Source organism: Amborella trichopoda, chromosome 3 (genome assembly GCF_054954075.1).
Source record: "Amborella trichopoda isolate Santa Cruz 75 chromosome 3, AtrichopodaSantaCruz75HAP2 v2.0, whole genome shotgun sequence".
NCBI classification, from domain to species: domain Eukaryota; kingdom Viridiplantae; phylum Streptophyta; class Magnoliopsida; order Amborellales; family Amborellaceae; genus Amborella; species Amborella trichopoda.
In genome coordinates, this window is record NC_142338.1 from 48,744,650 (window position 1) to 48,769,399 (window position 24,750).

Below are 24,750 nucleotides of genomic sequence, written 5' to 3' on the forward strand. Positions count from 1 at the left end.
CATCTAGACCAAGATGATCATAAATATGAAAAGAAAATAAAATTAAAAGTTCAAAATAAATTTTTAGCACTTTTTTTATGCACTATCCATATCTTATTTATGGACAATACACTTTAGATAACGCCTATGGATAATACACTTTAGATAACGTCCATCTTTAGGATGGACGTTTGTAAGACAGCGGGCTCTTGTGCCCGCTGACTCATGAAACAATTTTCCATGACCATATAGGCCTTTCTTTGAGAGATCTACTATGGTTTTTGTTCTTCCTTATTCCAAATACCAATTTGGAGGCAGTCAGGGCATCCGCCAGTTTAATATAAGCCGGGGGTCCATGAGGGCTTATGATATACAAGCATGGGAGGATCTTGAACCCAAATTGTGTAATGTTTATGAATAATTGAATTTTGTTTCCTTCTTGTGGGTAATCTATGGTATTTGAAGTCAATTTTTACTTTGTTTTTCAAACACAGATCACACATCAACACACAAGGAGGCGAACAAAGGCATGATGTATAATTTATCTTTTAGGTACGCTAAAAAAAATTATGTAAACATGGTCCTCCCTCCGTTATTGACTGTACTAAAAAAAAAAACAGTGTTTAATAGCAGGAGGTGCATGCTTTAATCAGCGCATTTTTTCTTTTCTTACAATTGCTATTGAAAGCTTTTGCTTCGCTAGAAAAGATTGCATAAAAAATTTTACTTAACAAAGAGAAAAGCAAACTTGAGAAACTCTTTCCCGAGAAATTATTATCGTGCTGGTTAGCCACAATGTGCCTGACCAGCTTTGACAAGAAGTACCAACTGACACAAAATTAGGTGGACCGGCTTTTAATATTCAAATTCTGTCGGTTCGACACAAAATGTGTCTGACCAGCATATATTGAAACTATTGCTGGACCAGCTTCTATATTCAAGTTGTGCCATTCCGGTGAATTTTGTGTTAGAATGGCTTAGAGAGAGTGGGAAACATAGGTTAAAATGAGCGTATTTTGATTCAAAACAGGCCAACTATTCTGCTTAGGGAGTGGATACAAAAATAAAATGTTTTTGAGATTAATAGTGTCGTGTCAAAAATATTAAGTCACATTTGTAGAAAGTCCAACTTTGGGTATATCTATAATTTTCCCAATAAATATTACACAAAAAAATTACTTCTCACAAAGCAAGCGTACAATTAATTGCACACATTTCAGCTGGATGGCTTTCATAATGTCATTAGTCCCTTGCCCGTTACCCACCCGAAGAAGCCAAAAGATTATTCACCTCAGGAAACTCTCGAATGCAATCTTGAGATTAATCCGCCCTGTATAACTAAACCCTTATCTCTTTCTTTTGTGGTTTAGAAACTTGTAGCACCAATTCCTAATCTCTCTGTAGTATCATCCCTCTCTCTGTAGTATCATCCCCCGAAGAGTGATTTATTTATCGACCCTAAATTTTAAGTAAAATATAAAATGGTTCATTTATTGGTGAAAGTTACAAAAAAAGTCAGTCAACCTGTTTTTTTTTTCAAAATTACCTATCGGTCTACAGGAATTTTTGTTTTTTTTTTTTTTTTTTGTGTTAACAGTGCCCTGTGCTTTAAGGCACTGCCCTACTAACAAAAAAAACCAAAAGAACTAAAAAGATAATAATCAAAATTCAGGTTGACCGAAAGATGATTTTAAAACAATAAAAGGTTGACCGACCTTCTTTGTAATTTCCACATATAAGTAGAGCATTTCATATTTTACCTAATATTTTAAGGTCCCTATGTATATATCTCTCCTCCTAATATTCATCAAGGAACTATTCTGCAAATTTATACACAAAAATAAAATTCTCTTAAATAACAAAGAGATGCAATATTGTGTTACAATCATGCAAGTGCTCTCCAAGCCCTCAAATAATTAGCCATTATTAGTTCCATGGAATAATAACAACAATGGCTATTTTATACCCATTACATTAATCGTCCCATAAAAAGAGAAGGAGATAAATTGACAGAAATAAACATCTATGGAAAAATAGGGGGCAAAAAAAGGATGAAGAAGATCATAAAACTATTATCATCTGTTATGTGATTTGTGGTAGTTTTGTTGTTCCTGCTGCTGTAAATGTATGAGCCTGTAATAAGCGCCACTTTTGTTCTCTGCAAGGCTTTCATGGCTGCCCTGCTCAATGATCTTCCCATCTTGCAATACAGATATAACATCCGCGCTCTGTATCGTGGATAAACGGTGCGCCACCATTATCGTAGTTCGGTTCTTCATCAACCGATCCAATGCTTGTTGCACCACCCTCTCGGACTCGGCATCCAACGCGCTTGTGGCCTCGTCCAACAGCAATATCGCTGGGTTCTTAAGCACCGCCCTAGCTATGGCCACCCTTTGCTTTTGTCCCCCCGAGAGTTGAACTCCTCTCTCCCCGACTTTAGTTGCATACCCATCAGGCAGGCTAGCAATGAACCCGTCGGCATTGGCGAGCCTAGCCGCCTCCAGGACATCAGACTCTGTGGCCCCATCCTTGCCATACAATATGTTATCATAAATTGATGCAGCGAACAGGGCTGGCTCCTGTTGCACCAGCCCAATGTGTCGCCGCAAGGACTTCAACCGAACCTTCCTGATATCCTTCCCATCAATGAGGACCTTTCCGGCAGTTGGTTCGTAAAAACGCAGAATCAGAGCCAATACAGAACTCTTTCCAGAGCCACTGGCTCCCACTAATGCCATGCTCTGGCTAGGGTTGACCTTGAGGTCGAAATCATAAAATATTCGGACGTCTGGTCGAGATGGGTACGAGAAGGAGACACGCAGGAGCTCAATAGAGCCCTCTACGTGGCTGAGCTCCTCCGCAGAGGGATCCTGCACAATTTCAGAGCGACGATCCAAGATCTCAAAGACAGAGGCAGCCATCTGGTTGCCCTTGATGAGGTCAGGAGCCAAGGCTAGGGTTTCGCCCATCGCCAAAGCCGTCACAATTAAAACCATGAAGGTCTTCATTATAGACTTGAAAGAGGCTAGGCCCTGGTGCATGAGCACAGAGCCATACCATAGGGCAAGGCCATATGAAGAGAAAAGAAAGCACTGAGATACTCCATAGAATATGCCGGCGATTTGGCCACGACGGAACGACCTGCGAGTTGGGCTAGAGAGGCTCTCAGTGTAGAGGTGGATGACCTTATCCTCAGCGCAAAAGGCAGTGACTGTACGGATGTTGCTCACAGCCTCACCGGCGAGCATGTTGGCCTGGAGGTATGCCTTGCTCAGGTTGCCTCCATAGCCTTGCATGAACAATTTCTATGACAAAGAACACCAGAAAGCATTAGAAATGTTCCATAAGTACCTCACCAACCTCGCCGCCATTCTTTTTACTCAATGATTTAAAAAAGGGATTATCTACAAAGAGACCATTTATTATTTATACAAGGAGTAAAACTATTTTTGCTCATTAGATGTCAAATTGGATGGCTTAAAGTGAATCAGGTAGAAACTTTTTTTGGACCTTTGTCTATTCAATGACACTCTTACAGCCAGCTATTTTGAAATCTAAGGGAAAAGAATGATTGTGATCTTTATATAAAAAGTAAAAAGTCTCTTTGTAGACAATCCTTTTAAAAAATAGATCGGAGACTTTGATTGGGCACCCCAAAAATCAGTCCCAAACGGCAATTGGGATCGCCGTTTTATTTTGTAGAAAAAACAGTGAATTGGCAAAAACAATCAACAGGCAAGTAAAGGTCCATTTCGATGAATCGACGATCCAGATGGCCATTTTATTTTAGAGAATCGTTATTTTATTGTGCAAAACCGCCGGTTCCCTTCTAGACTTGGCCATTTTCCTCTTTATCCATGCAGAACCGAAATGGGGGTGATTGATTACCAGGTTGGATTGCAATTCTGTACTGAACTAGTATTTTTTAAATCATTGGTTTTACTTTTTTCATAAACTCTGGAAAACCATCTTTTTTCCTATTTACAGTCCTGGAATGAAATCGATGGATTATAGTCAATGTATTTGAACTTTTAAGCCATAGTGGTATGAAAAGTGGTAAGGATCATTAAGTCATTATGATCCAATGGATTATGGAACATTATAGTCAATTGGATCTTCAAAGTCCATTCCATCGATGGGTGGTCGTGGATATAGAGACAGGGATCCACCCTATGAGCCATGACTGCAATGAGCCATGACTGCAATGGTGAGCCCTCTGTCTTCATCACCATCCATCTTAATGGTCTGAATCTACTGCACTATGGCTTTTAAACGATCCATGGGATCATGGTACCCTACAAGTTTCCTTTCAATTTTCTCAAAAGGAAAGACAAAAATGAAATTGCCATGAAGTGACCTTTGAGCTATATCTTAGGCAAGAGCACAAAAACCATGGTGATTTCAAACTCGAACAAAATAAGGAAAATTACCTCACTAATGTGGCCGCTAATGAGTAAAGGGTAGGTGGCTATCATGAGTAGGGCTATACGCCAATTGAGCATAAAGGCGATGATGAAGGAGGTGATGACAAGGGCAATATTTTGAAGGAGTATAGTGGATCGGTCCACCACTATGGTCCTTAGCAGAGTAGCATCAGACTCCAAGCGTGATGCAAGCATCGCACTATTGTTGTTCGTATTGTCGAACCAACCAATCTCGTTTCTAAGAATAGCTGCATTAATGGAAAAGTAGACATGCAATGATTAATGGTTATTGCCGGGCATATGCTAAAGGGTGTGTGGTTTCTATAAGGTTGCAACCTTAAACAATCCAATTAAGGCGTAACTCCAAATTTTATTATAATATGTAATTTTTATGTAAATTATTATTAAGTTTATCTGAAAATCTATTTTCATATCTAATTATAAAATTTTAAACTTCAAAAATAGTTAAAATCAAGTAGATCTATAAACATACGAAAATCTTGAAAATAGACGGTCTAGATAATGTGTTGCGAGATGCACTATTTTTTGGACTAAAAAAAAGAAGAAAGAATATATATATAATTTCAAACTTCAAAAATAGTTAAAATCAAATAGATCTATAAACATACGAAAATCTTGAAAATAGACGGTCTAGATAATGTATTGCGAGATGCACAATTTTTTGGACTAAAAAAAAAGAAAAAGAAAGAATATATATATATATATATTTGTCATATTCATACATCTCGATGTCGAGATGATCAATTAGAGGGTTTTTCAACACTAAAACAATATTTTCCAATAGTTTTTGAGATGCATCTGTAATTTTATATTTTAAGGTTGCAACCTCATATAAACTTTTTCCATAGTTAAATAGGGTTAAAAAGGGCATAATGGTCTCTCTTTTGAGACACAATGTGCCTTGAGAAATGAACACATATGTTGTAGGGCTTAAAGTGGGCCAGGCAGCCCAGCCTAACACAACTTGGCCTTAAAAATTAGGGTATGGGCCACAAGATATGGCTTGAGGGCATGACATAGCCACCATGGCCAAGAGTCATGATAGGTCGGGCATGGGCAATGGTGGTTGGCTTGGCTCTCGGAGCATATTTTGGGGCCTATACCCTATAGTTTTTGAAAGCAAGACCAGACTATGCTTGTCTACCCCACTGTAAGCCACTTGTCCTTTAGTCAAAGGCACACATTGTGGCTCAAAAGAGAGATCATCTGGGCCTTTTCTTTGTGTAGGTAATAGGGTTTGGAAAAAAAAGGGCATGATAGCCTCTCTTTCAGGCCATAATGTGTGCCTTGGCTAAGGGACAAATCGGACTAGTATGACCTCGAAAAACTAGGATATATGCCATAAAAATATGATTTGAGGGCCGGCCCATATTGAAAAACTAGGGTGCAAGTCACAAAATATGGCCTGAGGGCCAAGTTCAGCCACCATGCTCCAAGACATAGCTAGGTGGGCCAGGCTGCAGTAGGGCTGCCCCTGTGCTTTACCTTAATTTTTTCTCTAAATTTATTAGGCCCAACCCAAGTGAAAATCAGGCCCGGGCCCCTTTGGTTGGGTTGGGACCAAGCCTAACCTATACAGACCTAGGCAGAACTTACGCCAAGCTAGCCCTGCCCATTGCTTGCCCTATATTGTTGTCATAAAGTGTCAGAAGTAGCATGGTCATAAATCATACTCGAGGGGCATACAAGATAAAACCAAAGAGTACAATATATTATAACCCAATTGAACAAGGAAAAACCATTTTTCATATGTTCCAAGAATTTTGATGGAGAGTGATAGGCAAAGGGAGGGAACCACCATTCAATTCATTTGTTTTGCAGGTGGGTCCAATGCTGTCTCCATCTCCATCCATTTCATTAGATGCTGCTGATCCAATGGACTGTCGTTTTCCCATAGTCTATCGGATGATAATAAACTTCCCCAACACATCATGTGAGGTAGTCATGCTTCATGTTTGCATAATCACTCAAAATACCCTCTATTCTCATAAATTACAAGAATATCTCCACACCCTATATTCATGAAAGACCAAAAATGCCACTAATTAGGTATTTCTAAAAATATCAAAATGCCATGGTCGAGGTCTATTTCCATTAAAGACCTAAATGTCCTTGACAAGGTTTATTTCTATCTATAACAAAAAAGATAAGCTTTCTGCTTGTCCTACTGTATAGAACTTATATACTTCTCCATATCCAAATGTCCATACTAAATGGATGGCTGAGATGGCCTCAATCACAATGTCACTTCTCCACACCATCTTATGTTTAATTTTTTCTATAAATTATTTGGACACCAAATTGCACTTGAAAAATATATATAAAAAAATATTCTCAATACAATAAAATGACCAAAATACCCCTAAAAAATTCAAGGGGTATTTTGGTCAATAATTTCTCAAAAATATTTAACTTTTTTTTAGTTGCACCCTGTTGAAAAGATGACACATCCCAAATTTTATATTCATACAATTTGTAGAAAAAAATAAAAATAAAAATACTGTGAAGCGTCGGATCTAGATCAAACGGTTAGCGGCTTGCTTGACCTAAATTGGACAGCTGGATGGGGTGGGGGGTATACATCTGGCTGTAGGGGAAATATAGAAACCTTTCCCTTACCAAAAACCCTTGCAATCTTGATTTCATTTTATAAATAACAAAAATACCCTCATTAGTACTAGTTTCTCACCTCCAAACATCTTCTCCCTGACACGAAGGGTGAGCCGCTCCCCCATGATCCCAAAGCTCAGATGCTCGATTGTGTGGAAGAACACTGTCAAAGCAGCAGCCGCACAAAACAAGAGCGCGATCCTACGTATCTCACGACGTGTCGTATCCCAATCGGAGTAGTACACAACAAGTGCTTGTGATACTCCCAAGGCAAACAATGGCATTTGTGCTCCGGCAAAGATGGCACCAATAGTCCCGAACGTGCCAAAAACCCAGTCTGGGGCGGCCATTGAGTAAAGGCGACGCAGCGACACAGGCTTCGGCTTAACATGGGTTTCACTCAAGTCCGGGCCATAGCGGTTCGACGTGTCCTTGTCCGAGTGGAAGCTTGTTCCGAAGCTCGTGGTTGTTCGAGAGAGCTGGCGCGAGAATTTCATGCTGTAGTAACACATGCGGGGTTGCAAAGTTCAGAAGAATGCAGAGTAATGCATGTGTATATTTGCAGTACATGTGTATATAACCAGGAAAATATCCAGGTTTTCAAATTTTTAGCCCCTTCCTCTAAAATGTCACATTCCAATAGCAAAAAGAACCTTTACATTAAAACCTATTTCCTCATCAACATTACCAAAACAAGCCCTTACATTCATCTAGAATGGCTCTAGGGATCATCATATACATGATTAACTATATAGAGGAAGGAAAAGTGCCCAAGCTTAATTGGTCAGCGCTTGACAATTTGCAACGGTATGCCCTAAGCTTAATTCCTACCAAAGATAGGGGCCCTATCCTCATTGGCTCTCCCAAAAAAAGTAAATATAGAGGGAGGATAAAGAAGAAAAACTGACCTGTTGGGCTGCCCCATGCCAGGGCCACCATCACTGTGGGCCTGGTGAGTCGCATCCTGCAGATGGACAAGTGTGGTGTAGGCCCCACCAGGGTTCAAGATGAGTTCTTCATGGGTCCCACTCTCGACTATTCTCCCCTCCTGGAGAACCACTATCATGTCGGCATTTCTTATGGTGGAGAGTCGGTGAGCCACGATAACCGTGGTCCTCCCCACCATAACTCGGTCTAGAGCTTCCTGAACACTCTTCTCTGACTCTGCATCAAGAGCACTAGTGGCCTCATCAAGGAGTAGGATTGATGGGTTCTTTAGAATGGCTCTTGAGATCGCTATCCTTTGCTTCTGGCCACCAGATAACTGGATTCCTCTCTCACCAACCTGCATGTGAAACTCAGTAAAGAGTTAAGAAGTTATCATCATCAAAGCCTTTTCTCAGCTTAACCTGCATATGAAACTCAACTCAGTAAAGAGTTCGGAAGTCATCATCATCAAAGCCTTTTCCCAACTTAGTAGGAAGTCAAGACAAAAAGGGCCGTTGGTTGTGCTTAGAGGCCTATGGGCGTCATGGTTTGTGTCATGGCTAATGAGGCTCATATGCTTTTATTTTCTTTCATCTTCCTAACATTTCTCGTCATAAATTTCTACAAGTAGTTTTTCTCTGATTTGTACTTGTAGTTTTGTTTAACCTTAATTTCAAACGATTTTGCATTGACAAGGAAAAAAAATGTCCCAATATATAGTAAAACACGCTTTTTTCTGTTATAGTTCATGATATTTTCCAAACATTAGAGTTAGCACCAATATTTTTCGAAATTTAAGTGAAGCCTTTGGAGAGATTCAACAGGTTGGTGGTATTCTACAATGTTATCATGTTTCTTTTCTATTATTTTTCACAAAACTGAATTTCAGCCATTCTGTAATCCACAATCTCCATGGAAATGAAAAAGGAAAATACATAAAAGGGTAAAGAGAACTTCAATATACAAGGGCAATATTTATGGCACTTTGAATGAAAATGGTTTTGTCCTCACACCTGGGTCTCATACCGGTCTGGTAGGTTGTTAATAAAGGAGACAGCATCTGAGAGCTTTGCTGCTTGCAAGATCTCATCCATGGTGGCATTATCCTTCCCATACAATATATTCTGCCTTATGCTCGTCGCGAAAAGTGCTGGCTCTTGGTTCACCAACCCGATCTGTCCTCGCAACCACTTGAGCTCGAGCCCCCTGACGTTCTCACCATCAAGTAGTATGTGGCCTGATCTTGGCTCATAGAATCTGAAACATAGTGAAATAAGTCACTAGCTTATCAAGATACCATACATTTGATGTTTGGGTTTGATTCCACATCCTCAAGGTTACAATAAGTATCTTCCAATTGATCAGGACTACTTCAATCCAGTGGATTATGGAAAAATTACAGTCCGTAGGTTTATCACCATCCAACAAAATTATGGATGGTTATAGAGACAGTGAGATCACACATACTCCTCTCTATCACCATTCATCATATCATTGCATGATGATGAACCATTGTGCTATTCTTCATCGTAGAACATTGAATTATAGATATTTTATCACTGAACAATGATGTTAAACCCAAATTTCCAAATTGTATGTCAGTCCTTGAAAAGGATTCAATAAAATTCAAACAATTCAAATACCTCTCGATCAGTGACACCACTGTACTCTTCCCGGAGCCGCTCCCACCGACTAGTGCCACCACCTTAGCAGCCGGGATGTTGAGGCTGAGCCCCTCAAAGATGGGCACATCAGGTCGAGATGGGTAGCTAAAATGCACATTTCTAAACTGGATATGGCCCTCCACCTTTTGGAGGCTTTTGCCAGTCTTAGAGCTCTCCTTGCTCGCGGTTTTCCTCTCTATCATTTGGAAGATTGAGTAGGCGGCCGCACGAGCACGGACAAAGGCTGATATGTCAGGTGCTGCCTGCCCTAGTGACCTGATGATACCCCACCAACATACAATAAACATTGTTCAGTAACATGCACAATTTTAACATAAACTGGATTCGCTCATAGTTAACGATAACAGACTTATCTAATCTTAACTTAAGGCCAGAGTGGAGCTACTAACGGAATTCTAAATCGATTTTAATTGATTGATTTTAGGGAAATAATTAAAAAGTAGAAAAAAAATTTCATGCAGGTTCGACCACATTTTTACAATGTGCGATCCATAGCCATAAAGCATCCATCTTTAACTTGGATGCAAATAGGTGGTCCATCTAAAAACAAGTGTAACAAACGGTCCAAATGTTTTTTTAATATAATTATTATTTCTTGTTTTCAATTGTTTTTTTTATATTCATAATTTCCATGTTAAAGATTATATCTTCTCTAAAAATTAGGATCAAATTATATTTAAAAATATATTTAATGCCCAGCCCGCATTTCTACAACATGCGGGCTGGTTGCATAGAAACCATCCTTAAAAATATGCCTTCATTTTTTTTATTATTGAAAATAAACCCCAAACTTTCCAAAACTTCATCCATGCTTTTTTTTTTTTTTTTTCACTTATTGTATTTTTTTACCAAAATAGCTTTTACACTAGTCTTAGGACCGTGAAGACATCACGATAGGCTCATTGTCGTGACGGTCATGGGCGGTTTTTTAAAGCGTCACGACATTTAAACAACTATGATAGTTGTTAGAAGGCATCACAACGCTTAAAAAGCCGTGATGGTCATTAAGGGTTCTTATGCCCCATAACGAAGGTATAACGGTTAAATCGAACTATAATAGTCCGATAAACCATCGCGGTTTTTTAAGTGCCGTGATGCTTCAAATTACATTTGACTTACAACCCGCCACGGCCATCATGGTTTTTAATAGAGCATGACGCCTTCATAGTCTAAAACTATAGCGAAGGCTATTTTCATCTACTCACTCCAAAAAAGGGCTATGGATGGGGTTTCCGAAAGTTTAAGATCTATTTTCAATAATGAAAAAATTAAGATATATTTTTGATACTTTCCTTTAACTTTAAGAGGTTATCTGAATTTTGAATTTATGCATTTGTGTGTGTGAGAGAGAATGTGTATGTTTGAGAGAGAGAGAGAGAGACTTACAGGCCACTTATAACAACATTGAGCATGGTGGTGAAGGCGTCGCCTCCATTTGCTATGTGCTTGTGCACCACGAGGCTAGTGAACCATATAAGCAACGCCCAAGAACAAAATAGCACACAATGCATGGAGCCAAGGCCCACTCCCTTTGCGAGCCCACCCTTCTTCCCGTACTTGTAGGTTTCCAATAATGCCCTCCTATACGATCTAACAGCTTTCTCTTCCCCAACAAATGCTTGGACGGTCCTCACGTTCCCAATCACCTGCTCCATTTCCAGATCAACGGTCAAGAATACCACTTCATTTATTCAGATGGATATCTGACCATTAATTGATTCGAAAGGTATGAACAGAACAACAAAATGCGTGTCGTGTTGTAGTTGGTTATCACCTCAGTCTAACTCACTGAAGGTCGCCGGTTCGAATCGTTTGGGGACCTTTTTCACCCTCTTATACAACTTTTCATTTGGCCTTTCTATCACAAATTGCTCTATCTATCTTAAGCAAAATCAAAATCGAACCGGAATGGTCATGAGGGTGCAAAATCGAATCGGAATGGCTAACAGGTCATGAGGGTGAGGGAACGGTAACCGGACTAAACAAGTCAAGTAGATATTTTTTTTAAAAAAAAGAGGTCAAAATGCCCCAAAAATAAAAATAAAAATAAAAAAAACTTAGATTAAGTATACACTATCATATTACATATATTTATCTTATAAAAAAAAATTTGAAACAATTTTTTATATAATTTAATATTTTAATATTATGAAGATATGTAAGACAATTTATAATTTCACGTAAATTCAATTGATGAAGTTAGAACGTCCAACTAACAATGGGTGATGCAACAATATATGCTTCTATATTGTTTTAATGTTGATGTTGAAAAATGTTGTTTTAATGTTGAAACTTTAATACGGTTTAGAATTGGGTTTGAGAGTACTTTTTTTGTAGCATGATGTTCCCATTTTTTCGAAGGGTTGTGAGTCAAGGATTTTTTCTATCACAAAATGTTCCATCTATCTTAAGCAAAATCGAACCGGAATGGTTAACTGGTCATGAGGTAGGGAGCGGTTCGTACCGAAACCGGACTAACCGGTCAAGTACATTTTTTTTTAAAAAAAAGAGGTCAAAATGCCCCAAAAAAAATTAAAAAAAATAAAAAACTTAGATTAAGTATACGCTATCATATTACATACATTTATCTTATAAAAGAAATTTTGAAACAAATTTTTATATAATTTAATATTTTAATATTATGGAGATATGCAAGGCAATTCAGAATTTCACATAAATTCAATTGATGAAGTTAAAAAGTCCAACTAACAATGGGTGATGCAACAATATATGCTTCTATATTGTTGTAATGTTGATGTTAAAAAATGTTGCTTTAATGTTGAAAAACCCTTTAATACGGTTTAGAATTGGGTTTGAAAGCGTACTTTTTTGTAGCATGATGTTCCCAGTTTTTCTCGAAGGGTTGTGAGTCAAGGAAGTAAGAGAGAGCACCTCATTTACTCAATAACTTGGTTATCAAATGCAAGGTGTGGGTCAAGGTGTTAAGTGCTGCTTCAAATGGCCAAATCACATATTTTAAAAAAATATGTCCAAGTTGATTTCAAATGACCAAATCGATTTTGAAATGGCCAAACCTCATTTACTTAGTAACTTTTTGAGTTGGGTTTTAACATGAAAAAAAAAAAAAAATTACATAAGATGGCAACTTTAAAATGTCTAATTAAGATGCGTATTTTTTTGAAAAAAAAACAAGTTAATTTTTTATCCATTTCAGTATGTGGAAATATGAGAGATGAGTAAAACACTTTTTAGTTTCTACCTCTTTTCTTCATAGAGCCTAATAAACAGATTTAAGCAGTATGAAGTTGCAACAAATGATAGATTGCTTGTAACAAATAAAAAAAAAAATTAGAAGAAAATGTCACAACTAAACAAGAAGTTGAGAACACAGACAATAGTAACATATACCAAAAATAACCTTAAAAAGAACTTTTGTTTTTTTTCATATTCATTACAAAAAATATGTTTATAAAAAAAATATATAACATTAAAACTATCCAACAAGCTCATCAAAAATATATAACATTAAAAAGAAAGAAATACATGTTTTCTCATATTCAGCACAAAAAAACATATTTTTGTAAAAAAAATATATATAACATAAAAAACAATCCAACAAGCTCACCAAAAATATATAAATTTTTTTTTTTAAAAGAATATATTCTTTTTTTCTCTTATTCATCACAAATAACATATTTTTATAAAAAACAAAACATAATTTTATTAAAAAACAAATTTTTTTTAAGAACCCTAAAATCGAGCCAAAGAACACAAACTTTAGAGTCAAAATCAACCCCAAATCTTTCATTTTTTGAATAAATTTACATGGGGATATGATAGATACCCAAAATTTTATGAAGATTCATTCTCTATTGAGATCTTTATTCAAAAAATTGCGGATATTTCACTTCACGAAAATTTCAGGAAAAAAATGCAGCAAAATAAAAATCGATATAAAAACATTTAATCAATAGTAAATCAAAATAACTAGTTTATTTGATAGATGAGGCCTTTATGATCAAACTTCAGTGATCAATTCGATAAAAATCGATAAATTGATCGATCAGAAATCAATTTGTTTGGATAAAAGACAGTTCTTCGAGCAGCAGTACTTCGGTCCCAAAAAACCTCAAATCTTCACCGTTTTGGAAAAATAGAAATATGTAAATGTTGAACCTTCAACAATGAATCAAAGCCCTCCATTTTTATGAAAATCTATGAGGTATTGACGCTGCACTTGGTAGAATGGGGAAATTTTTAATTTTCAAAAATCCCCATTTCAATCCGCCAAGAACTCTTTGCTTTTCGACTATTGATTCAATAATCAATGATTTATAGAAACGTTCCGGTGTATAACATCAATAGTTGACCGAAAAAACAAAAAAAAACAGGAAAATAGAATAAACTAAAGCTGCAAAATCTTGTTATGTGAAAAATAACGGGCATGTATCAAATAACGGCCATTGTTTGATGCGTTGAAAACAGCGTTATATCGGGCATTAAAACCGGACCGATTAGGAAAAACCGTCCGGTTTACACTAAATATCGCCGGTTCGACCTCGAACCAACCGGTTTTGGTGCCAATTTTTTTTTGGACAGTGTCGTCTTATGAGGTGTACCGTAAAACCGGCCCTAACCGGACTCACCGCCCCACCAGTAGCGAACTAACAGGCAGGTTCCGGTTCTAACCGACCGGTTTTGGAAACACTAATCCTAACTATGCATTAGTTGATATTTTATTGGGACCTATCTCTCTAACTTTCGGAGAAACTTGTTTTTAGTGATTTACATATCGACTCTAAATTTTTTTAAAAAATACGAAATGTCTTCATTTACAAGTAGAAATTACAAAGAAAGTCGGTCAACCTGTATTTTTTTTATTTTATTCAAAATTACCCCTTGGTTTGAGGATATCTTGGGACCGAAGTTTAATTTTTCATTTTTTAGTTTTTTTTCGTTAGTAGGGCACTAACCTAAAGCTTGGGACATTGCCCTACTAATAGAACAACTACAAAAATTAAAATTCCGACCACAGATTTCATCCACAGACCAATAGATAATTTAGAAAAAAATAATAAAAAATGAGTTGACCAACCTTCTTAATAATTTATGCATATAGTTGATAGATGGGGCATTTCGTATTTAAAAAAAAAAATTGAAGTCCTTAATTAAATCACTCAACTTTTTTATGGGGATTGGGAACCTTTTTCTCTTTCTCTTTTACAACTTTTCATTTGGCCTCTCTCACTAAATGCCTTTTCCTAAGTATGCATGAGTTGATATTTTTTGAGACCGCTCTCTCTCTCTCTCTCTCTCTCTCTCATAGGAACAAAAGGGAGCGAGAAAGTAACCTCTTCAGCAATCTCTCCAGCTTTGACATAGGATTTCCTGACCCTAGCCATGAGACCTGTGGCAATATATGCATAGATTCCCCCAGCTATGGCAATCAAGGGCACTATTGACAGTGTAACCAGACTCAGCTGCCAGACGTGCATAAAACCAATAGCAAACCCTGCAATGAAACGGCTTATGTAGTGCATGAAATTCCCCACCTGCCATTTATTTTCGAACCCACAATTAATATCTAAAACAACAAATCTTCAATGCCGAAAGGCCTATCTTAGTCCCAATCTTAAAGGCATTAAATAAACGATTCAAAGTTGTTCTTTCTCTATAGATCAGTCTCGAAGTACTTGGCCAAGTCCACTTGGACTCAGCTGAGTTAATCGGACTTAGTACATGGCCAAATCGAGTATTTCGGGTGCATTAAAAAATAAATAAATAAATATAAATATATAAATTTGCAGCGTCAATGTAAAAAAAATTATACATGCAATTTAAATGTCTTTTAGACTTGTTTCATTGTCAAATACCTTTTTTCGTATTTTCCTCTTTTTTGGATTTCTCTAAAATATCATCAACAACAGATAAAATATTCTAAGTCCATGCTTTTTATACTATTGTTTTAGTTTTTAGTTCGAGTTCACTTTTCAAGTTTTTGTTTCAGTTTTTAGTTTATTTTTTAATTTTTTTAATTTTTTAAGGCCTTTTTGGACTCAGCCGAGTCCGAAGATAAAAGCATTGCTTTATATGATAATTTCTTACAGCACTCATTTCTAAAAGGCTAGCGCAAGTGATAGACATATCAACCTCATATATATATATATATATATATATATATATATATATATGAAAAAGCCTTCTCAATGCTTATAGGTGAAAATGAACAGTGATTTCGTCTACTTTCATCACCGACCAAAGTTCAACGTACGGTCACGATTGTCTGGTAGTATTTTATTTTTTATTTTTTTCTAAAAATTGGAATAACCTGAAATTTGGAACGTGTGTTCATAAAAAATTGACAAATCTACGAAAAATATCAAAAACATATTTTACATGAAATAAATTGATCAAAATGTTTTTGGGGGATTTTGATCAATTATTTTTTGCGAATTATTTTTTTTATATTTTTATTAAGTGCCCCTCACTAAGATGTATACACGCTCCAAATTTCATATCATTCCGATTTGTAGAAAAAAAAATTGAAAAATAAAACACTACCGAACAATTGTGATTGTGCGATGAACTTTGGACGGTGACGAGAGTAGACGAAATCACTGTTGATTTTCGCCTATCGGCGTTGGGAAGAGTTTATATATATAAAGAGAGAGAGAGGAAAAAAAAAAGAGAGAGAGAGAGAGAATTGCTTAAAAATATAACGAAGGACGCGATTTCTATAAAGCCCAGGCTCTCAACAATCAAATTGGAGCCGACCTTCAAATAGTATCGAGAAATGCCGTTTCAATATTAGAAATCTTTGTGATAGCCTTAAAATATATTTTCATAGTTATTTATAAAGTTTAAAGCTTCAAAAATAGCGAGATCGGCAGATCTATGAAAACTTGAAAATATAAAAAATTGACAGTGAAAAAGTAGTTCAGAAAATACACTATTTCCAAGACTAGAAATCCATTTTTTTCTCATGTCCATGCAATTTGAAGATATTTGAGCATCAAAACAACTCTTCTAGTGAAAATTTTGAGGTTGGCTTAAATTTGATTGTTCAAAACCTTGGCTCTATGCAAACTTTTCAAAGAGTTGTGTACCTTCTCAGAGATGGCGTCTTGGACAACAAGAATATCAGTTGTGATGGCAGAGATGACTTCCCCTGTAGAAGCCTCAGTGTCGAAAAGGCTAATGTCTTGGTTCAACATTGACCTTACATATGCCAACCTCATCTTCCTTGCCTGCCTCTCACCCGTGTACATCCAGCAAGCAACCTCTATAACACAACAATAAAACTATACAAATTACAACCACCATGTCTAATAATCTACAACAAGATGAAATTATATGCATTGTAAAAAAATGACAATGTACTTGAGATTAGGGAGAAAAAATTTGGAAACGAAAAACATCGTTGGACCTGAGTGCTGTTTGTCTCGTGTGTTTTATGTTTTAGCATCTTGGATTTCATTAAGAATAAAACTTTTTTTTTTTTTTTTTTGTTTCTTTCTTACAATCATATCTTTAAATATCAGAGAAATTTTTAAAAGCATATTTTAAATATCATCAAATCCGTATTCTAAGTATTTGGCGTCTGTTACATTAACCATATTCCTGAATTCTTATTTATTATGTGTCATATTTGTTGATATCAAAAGAATGATCCTGTTATTTTATATTTTACCGTTGTCTTGTTATTTGAGATTTTTTTTCATTTTTTTTCTCAAGCATAGTCTTTCTATTTGTATCTCGAGGACAGTTGAGACATCAAGTTTTGGACCAATGTTTTCGTACATAAATTGGTTCAAAACTTCAACCAAACTAGTCCGATTCAGAACTTAAAATTTCAAACCGAACTTTTTGGTCACTCTCTCTACGAATTTCTGAACCAATTACAAATTCTTTTTTGAGTGAAGGGCCAATTGGAACTTCAAGTTCGAAACTGGATTATTTGCAAAAAATGAAAAAAGACTTTTGTTACTCGAAGTTCCTAAACATTATTGCAATTTAGAAAAAAAGGACCCTGCTCCGGAATTTGAAGCTTCATATACACAGTATTTTGTGAAAAGTAAAAATTGTAAAAAAAAAAAAGAAAAAGAAGAGACTAAGACATAAAACATCAAAACATTTTTCAATAACACAAAATATAAGAGATATCTACAAAAGTTTCCCTAAATATTATTACAAAACAAACCTAACCTCATTAAGGGAACTTTTAAAAAAAAGAAAAAATTCACTTGTAACATCTTTTAAATGATCCGAAAATTTGCTTCCCCAACCATCTATACGTGTAAAATGAACATATTTCTCTCTAGTACCGGGAAGCAAGAATAAAATACGTTTTTTTAAAGCATGCAGTACATAACGGACTCGTGAGTTACGACAACACATCTGTCATGTTTGAGGTCACACATTCTTGTATGTTGTGACCTATATTTAAGTTATTTGAACCAGTGTTTTAAAACTCGGATAGGTGGGATAGATCGTTCAATCACGAATATGTGTTGAATCACCAAAACTGCGATCTAAATTGGGTCTTGATCGGTCTATATGAGTGACCCTAAAAATATTAAAAATAAATGAATAAATTGAGGTTTATGCAATAATGATTATAAGGGACCTAAAAAAATATCAAACAAGCTTAATAAAAGAAGAAAACAAAATTATAGAAAAAAAGAGTTTTAGGAGGAATTGGGATGAGATATGCATTAGAGTAATGATACTATGATACCCTCTCACATCCATATGAGTAGGAATTCAAAGGATCACCATTAAATTTTGACACAGATCTCTAGAAAAGTTATCAATAAACCCATTCACTCAAGTCCCACCCACATGTGATAACTTTTCTAGAGATCTGTGTCAAAATTTAATTGTAATCCTTTGAGGTGTTGGTATGGAAGGGTCTCATAATGTCATTACTCTATGTATTATTCTAGAACCAATTCGGTCCCAATAGATTCCCGTTTGAATCGGGAATCCAAATCGAAAATCGTCGAGTTTTAAAACTCTGGTTCCAACCTAGTATACAAAACACAGAAAAATTCGAGCATAACTCAGGGGATTTCTGCTTGCATGCTTTTCCCAGTTCCATTCCCAAGGGTAAATTCGTTGACCGAATTTGCTATTAACCTAATAAAGAACTTTGACACTTAAAATAGGTGAAAAATAGGAAAGTACTTTTCCAGTTGCTACAACAAATGCTTTGCCGAAAGAACAAATATGAGGAAGCCATTGTGCAGCAGGAAAAAACTTCCACAAAAAGTTTTTTCCCGCTAAACAAAACTTCTTTCGAGTAAACCACCTGTACAGGACAATGTAACACATCCATGATCCACTCAAATTCTATCACAATATGGAAAACAACCTTCTAATCTCATGAAAATGTAGGTTGGATTGGATAGGGACTGTGGTGATTTTGTTTTGAAAAATCTGAGGATGCCCTAGTTCTTCCTAGTTTTCTATTATTCTAAAAAGATTTATTTCTCTATACATCCGGGAATTGGGGAATCTACATCAAAAAAAAGCAATCCGACGGCTTTTTGGGGGACAGACCCCAATCCGCATCTTTAAATAAGTTGTCCATCAAATGGAGGAGCATATAATCTCGAGCGTCCATACTCGATCGCAAAGGTCGCAGATGGGTGTATTGATATGCTACACAAGTCGTGTGGGGTACACCACCCTTTAAGAACAATTGATGCCTCGAGTGCATACACAAAAGTTGATATTATAACCTATTGTCTGTTGATAAGGTGGGTCCACATTAAAGCATGGACCCCAACAAGTGGAAATTTGTACCAACACTAAGGAGGAGGTGGAGGTGGAGGTGGAGGTGGAGGTGGAGGTGGAGATGGGATGATATAGTGGGGTAGCTACGGGGACCGACAAAAGACCAGGCTAATTGTCTATAAGTAAATAATAAAATGCATATATAATTGTTGTATGTATTTCATTTATAATATGGAAAATTGTTTCATGTGGACGGACAGTATTTTTATAATATGCGGTTCAGAGGTATAAAGCATCCATCTTCATCTTAAAGATAGATGCAAATAAGTGGTCCATCTAAAAACGAGTGTAACTAACGGTTCACATGTTGTTTCAATATAATTCTATTTTTAGGTTTCATTTTTTTTTTTTTATATTCATGATCTTCATGTTAAAGATTATATATTCTCTAAAAATTAAGATCAAATTATATTTAAAAAAATATATTTATTGTCAAGCTCATATTTCTACAATATACAGGCTGGCCGCATAGAAACCATGTTTGATCTAAATCAAAATATATGTTGTATATAAGATAATGTATTATACGTAAATAAACATCCCCTCTGCATGGCCCATTTTTTAGATATATTTTAGGCTTAATTTTTTTATAAATATAAATTCTCTAACATGGAGATTAAAAATAAAATTTAAAAGCTAAAATTAATGTTTTCCAAAACAAGAAATTGTGTCCATTGGTTTATCTTCTCTTTTGAAGGTCTTAAAATGCATGGGGGATGCAACTATAGGAGTGCGTCCCCATGCATAAAAAACTATTTATTGTATATAAATCTCCCTCTATCATCTTTACTTTCTCGTAATCCATCAATAAAGCATCCCTCTATACTCTATATCATCTGCCCTCCGTCTATTCCTGTAAACTTTAAACATGCGTAGCTCATCTACCGCCCAATGAGCAAGGGAACACCATGTATTCATGATAGGATTCTCTCTCTGCTCGATCTATCTCTCTATCAACATCAATGATTCCAATGGACGGCAGTGATCCCAAAGGAAATAGACCGTCCCTAAGATTACAATAAACATTTATCATTAAAATAAATACAAATATATTTTAACTAGTGGGTTGAGGGGGCGATTCAGGCTTTCCCCACCTAAAGTAGGGGAAAAAAAAAAAATTGAAAAAAGATGGGTTGGTTTGTTTATTTGATCCTTATCTTTGTAACCGTTTGATTGATCAATGAATAAAAGTTGGGTCCAATGGGTAGGGGCAAGGGCATCCTAGTCATTGCTATCAAGATAAAGGGGTAGTTGGAGAAGAGTAATTGAAGAGCATTAATTGCTTGTGGCACTTGTTTGGTGGGTAGAAGAACGCGAAGTGGGGTTTTAAAGTGATATTTCATAATGTTCTTTGGAAGATTCGAAATGAGATAAGGTTCAGTCAGAATGCACGAAAGATTTAACAGAGGGAGAGCGGCAGAAGAGGTTGAAGTCTTCCGATTTTTGGTCTAGACTGAAGGGAAGCGAAACGAAACTACGGTTCAGTAGTTTTTTTGGGCCGTTTTACTTCAACGAAACGAAACTACGGTGCACTAGCTTTTTCGGGCCGTTTTTATTATGGTTTGGTCTCTTGGACTGAAACTTCGACACTAGAATTGTCTTTTTAAAATATAATTATGTACTTCGGTTTGATTCAGAATCTTCAGCCCAAACACATAATTGTTATTTTATAAATTTTTTATTTTTTATTTTTTTATTATTTTAATATATTTTTTATATAAATATAAAATTTTTTTATATTAATTTTTTTAAAAAATTCGAATGTCTTCATTTGAATTGGTTGAAGAACTCAATTGTTTCATTTTGCCAACCAAACTAAAAAAGGTTCCTAAGCTAATATGGCAACACCGGTCACAGCTGTAGAGAGAGAAAAAACATGGCTTCTCGCTATTGTTGTAGTTCGCTTTGGAGATGGAGACCAACATTTTGAATTCAAGGGTAGGTATCATAGTTTCTAATTTGCAGTTTTCCAAGAATTTTGTTCCTTTCAAGAATTAAGAATATGTGTTTTGATTGTTTCCTACAATTGTGTAAAATTCGATTATGACAATATGATTTAGCCATTATCGGCATTCCTTAAAAAGGACCAGACAAGAAGAATAAATTTTTTTAAAAAAAAAAACGTGTGGTAGGGGACCATAAGGGCCATAACGCCCCAGGCCGGAACACACAAAATTCAGAAGTGAAAATTAGTTCTCTATTATTGAAAAAGATTAAATTAAGGGAAACGCTTTGAAAGAGTTTTAACCCTATTAAATTAAGTAAATTTTCACCTCAAAACTCACATAAAATTGTACTTCTGGAATCCGATCATCAACTATTATGGTTGTGAAAAAAATTGGGATTTTAAGCCCTAAAAAATATATATATTATTAACATGTTATATAAACCATCCATTTTCAATTTTTCACGGATCAGCAAGATCTTTACCATTTTTTGAGATATAAATTTCATAACCTATGGTAGAAAGTGATTTTAAAGCCATCATATAGTTTTCCCATGACCAAATTATTTTTCAAGCAGAGGTTTCAACGTGAGGCATTACTTTTTCTTCATAGGCATATGCCTTTTATGTCATGTTGATCCTTGTGGTATGACAACTGCAAATCATGAAGAGGTGATAGAAATTGATTTTTGAGCCATTATAGAGTTTTCACATGACCAAATTATTTTTCAAGCGAGGTTTCGAAGTGAGGCATTAATTTTGCTTCATAGGCATAGGCCTTTTATGTTATGCTAATCCTTGTGGTATGACAACTGCAAACCATGCAAAGTTTAAATCCTTGTTACAAGGTCTTCGCCTGATACAGTAGAGATTTAGTTTATTGTTTTTTATGTTCAAAGTGAGTATCTAAATATCATTAACTAGTATAATAAGGAGTGTAGAACACCTTGGAACCTTAGAACAAAATAGATGGAGGTTATAGAGATCTGTGCTCAACAAGAAGTTTCTTTTAAACATGTTTATGGAGAAGCTAATGAGATAGCCAATGGTTTGGAAAAAAGGGAGTGCAGCTGGATGATATGGTGGTCTCTGAGGTATTGCTTGCTTGAGATTGATTAATGTTTGTAATAATCTTATTTCCAATGATATAGAAGTATCCTTGTTATAAAAAAAATAGGCCTAGGCCTTGTATCGCATATTTAAAATAATTAGTACTATAGAAAGAAGTTTATGGCTCTTACCTGTCCATGACGAGAACAAAATTGCAATCCCCAAGTACACAAAATCCAGCGAATACTGCACAAATAAATAAAAGAAAGTAAATGATAATCATGGTACATATTTATAGGAGAGAACTACCTTTATATTGGGTAGAATTAAGGAAAACTGGGTGGTTTTAGTATTAAAAAAGCCAAATCAATTTATAGAAATAAGAGTAGTAGACCGATTTACATAAGGACCCTAAATTTGTTTCTAAAATACAAAATGCTCTAAAATAAAAGAAAGTATATGATAATCATGGTACACATTTATAAGAGAGAACTACTTTTATATTGGGTAGAATAAAGGAAAACTGGGTGGTTTTAGTATTAAAAAAGCCAAATCAATTTATAGAAATAAGAGTAGTAGACTGAATTACCTAAGGACTCTAAATTTTTTTCTAACATACGAAATGCTCTAAAATAAAAGAATGTAAATGATAATCATGAAACATATTTATAAGAGAGAACTACCTTTATATTGGGTAGAATTAAGGAAAACTTGGTGTTCTTAGTATTAAAAAAGGCAAATCAATTTATAGAAATAAGAGTAGTAGACTGATTTACATAAGGACCCTAATTTTTTTTTTCTAAAATATGAAATGCTCTATTATAAGTGAAAATTTGTAAAAAAAAAAAGTAGATCAACCTTACCTTTTTGTTTCTTTTTTTTTTTTCAAAATTGCTCCTCAGCCATAGGACAACCTAAGATCGAATTTTAATTTTTTTTATATATTTCCATTAGTAGGGCAGTGCCTTAAAGCTTGGGGCACGACATTACTAATGAGAAAACTAAAATAATAATAATAATAATTTAAAATTCGGATTGAGGAATTTTGGAAAAAAAAAAAAAAAAACAGGTTGATCAATCTTCTTTATAATTTTTGCCTATATTTCATATTTTAGAAAAAATTTTAGGGTCCAATGTAAATCACTCGAAAAATAAAGGCTAAATTACTCTCTATTATTCTTCATATTTGGTTATTTTTTCAACCTAAATTCAGACAAACTCTTTGAAGACTGAATTACTAGTAGTTGTGTGAACAGTGAAATGAAACCAATAGCCAAGAGCGTACTTTTGTCGTTCTAGAATCGTATAGTTCAAATTGGTAATGACCATATTACCCCTACTTCCCTCCCCTGCGTGAATGTGAATTCATAAAAGCTCATCAACTGCCAACTGTAAGGGCCATTCATGGATTCAAAAGATATTTTTCATCAAACTCATAAAGACAAAAATGCCATCATTCCGAGAACACTTTTCCTGCAACTTCTTAAAAGCTAAACTGCCCTTAATGCAGTGGATATCAATACCTGAGGACTATTTCCATATTTTTTAAGCAGTTTTTACATTTTCTTCAATCCAAAAAGATCATGTTTTGCATAAATTCAACGCCAAATTACTAAGAATTTCGCATTGAAATGTCTCTCACTATTAACTTTGCATCCAAAGAAAATGAAAAATGGTTGAAAAACGATAATAAAATCTCAGAAAAGTACCTTAGCCACTCTATCTGAAACACTTCTTGGAAATAAGTAAGCGATCCCTATAATGTTAATAAGCTTCCCAAAGAATATGAAGAAAACCGGAACTGAAGCTCCATGCGCGCAAGCTCCGAGCGATCCAATGGCCATCAAAACCCAATCCCATTTATCAGCAAAGGCGAAGAGCTTAAAAAACGGGACCTTCTTCTTTGCCTCTGATTCCTCAAGTTTTTTCTTCTCTTTACTCGTCTTCTGTTCTATTCCAAAGCTTCCATTTCCAGAAAAGTCCCCGGAATCCTTCATTTTCCGGCGAAAGAGGGTCTTCCCCGGGAAGAAGAAGCTTTTCTTCTCTTGTTTTTTAGAGAGAGAGAGGCGAGGTGGGATGAAGAGAGGAGGGTTTGGTTTTTGGTTAAGAAGGTTTGGGGAGCACCAAATTGGGATGGGGGGAGCACTATTTCTTTTAAAGTTTTTTAAGTTTTTTTTTTTTTTAAAATTATTATTCCTTTTAAAGTTTAAACAACTCTGTTGACTCATCTACCCGCTTACCTCTATTTATTACAGGAAAAATGACGGCAATAATTCTGTGAGTGAGACAATTTTTGCTTGACGATAATACCCTTCTCGGATGGTTCCATTTCTTCTTGATGGTGCAA

The 24,750-nt window shown here is 35.5% G+C and overlaps 1 protein-coding gene across 1 annotated transcript; it reads right to left on the reverse strand.

The window, feature by feature from the left end:
- Positions 1 to 1,806: 1,806 nt before the first annotated feature.
- LOC18443785 (ABC transporter B family member 2) lies at positions 1,807 to 24,481 on the reverse strand. The gene is made up of 11 exons (XM_006853967.4): positions 24,113 to 24,481; positions 22,595 to 22,649; positions 16,717 to 16,892; positions 14,962 to 15,162; positions 11,036 to 11,295; positions 9,608 to 9,904; positions 8,978 to 9,221; positions 7,946 to 8,322; positions 7,117 to 7,535; positions 4,413 to 4,654; positions 1,807 to 3,287 (listed from the first exon to the last, which is right to left on the reverse strand). Exons 1-11 carry the CDS (start codon positions 24,398 to 24,400, stop codon positions 2,055 to 2,057), a joined length of 3,792 nt encoding a protein of 1,263 aa, XP_006854029.1. The 5' UTR covers positions 24,401 to 24,481; the 3' UTR covers positions 1,807 to 2,054.
- Between the last annotated feature and the right edge of the window lie 269 nt (positions 24,482 to 24,750).

Bases quoted from the DNA above. Each gene is read 5' to 3' on its own strand.
- LOC18443785 (XM_006853967.4), bottom strand. From the start codon at position 24,400: ATGAAGGATTCCGGGGACTTTTCTGGAAATGGAAGCTTTGGAATAGAA. The intron at 22,650-24,112 runs GTACTTTTCTGA...TTATTTGTGCAG, and splicing joins TTTCAGATAGAGTGGCTAAG to TATTCGCTGGATTTTGTGTA. The intron at 15,163-16,716 runs GTACACAACTCT...AATAAATGGCAG, and splicing joins AAGACGCCATCTCTGAGAAG to GTGGGGAATTTCATGCACTA.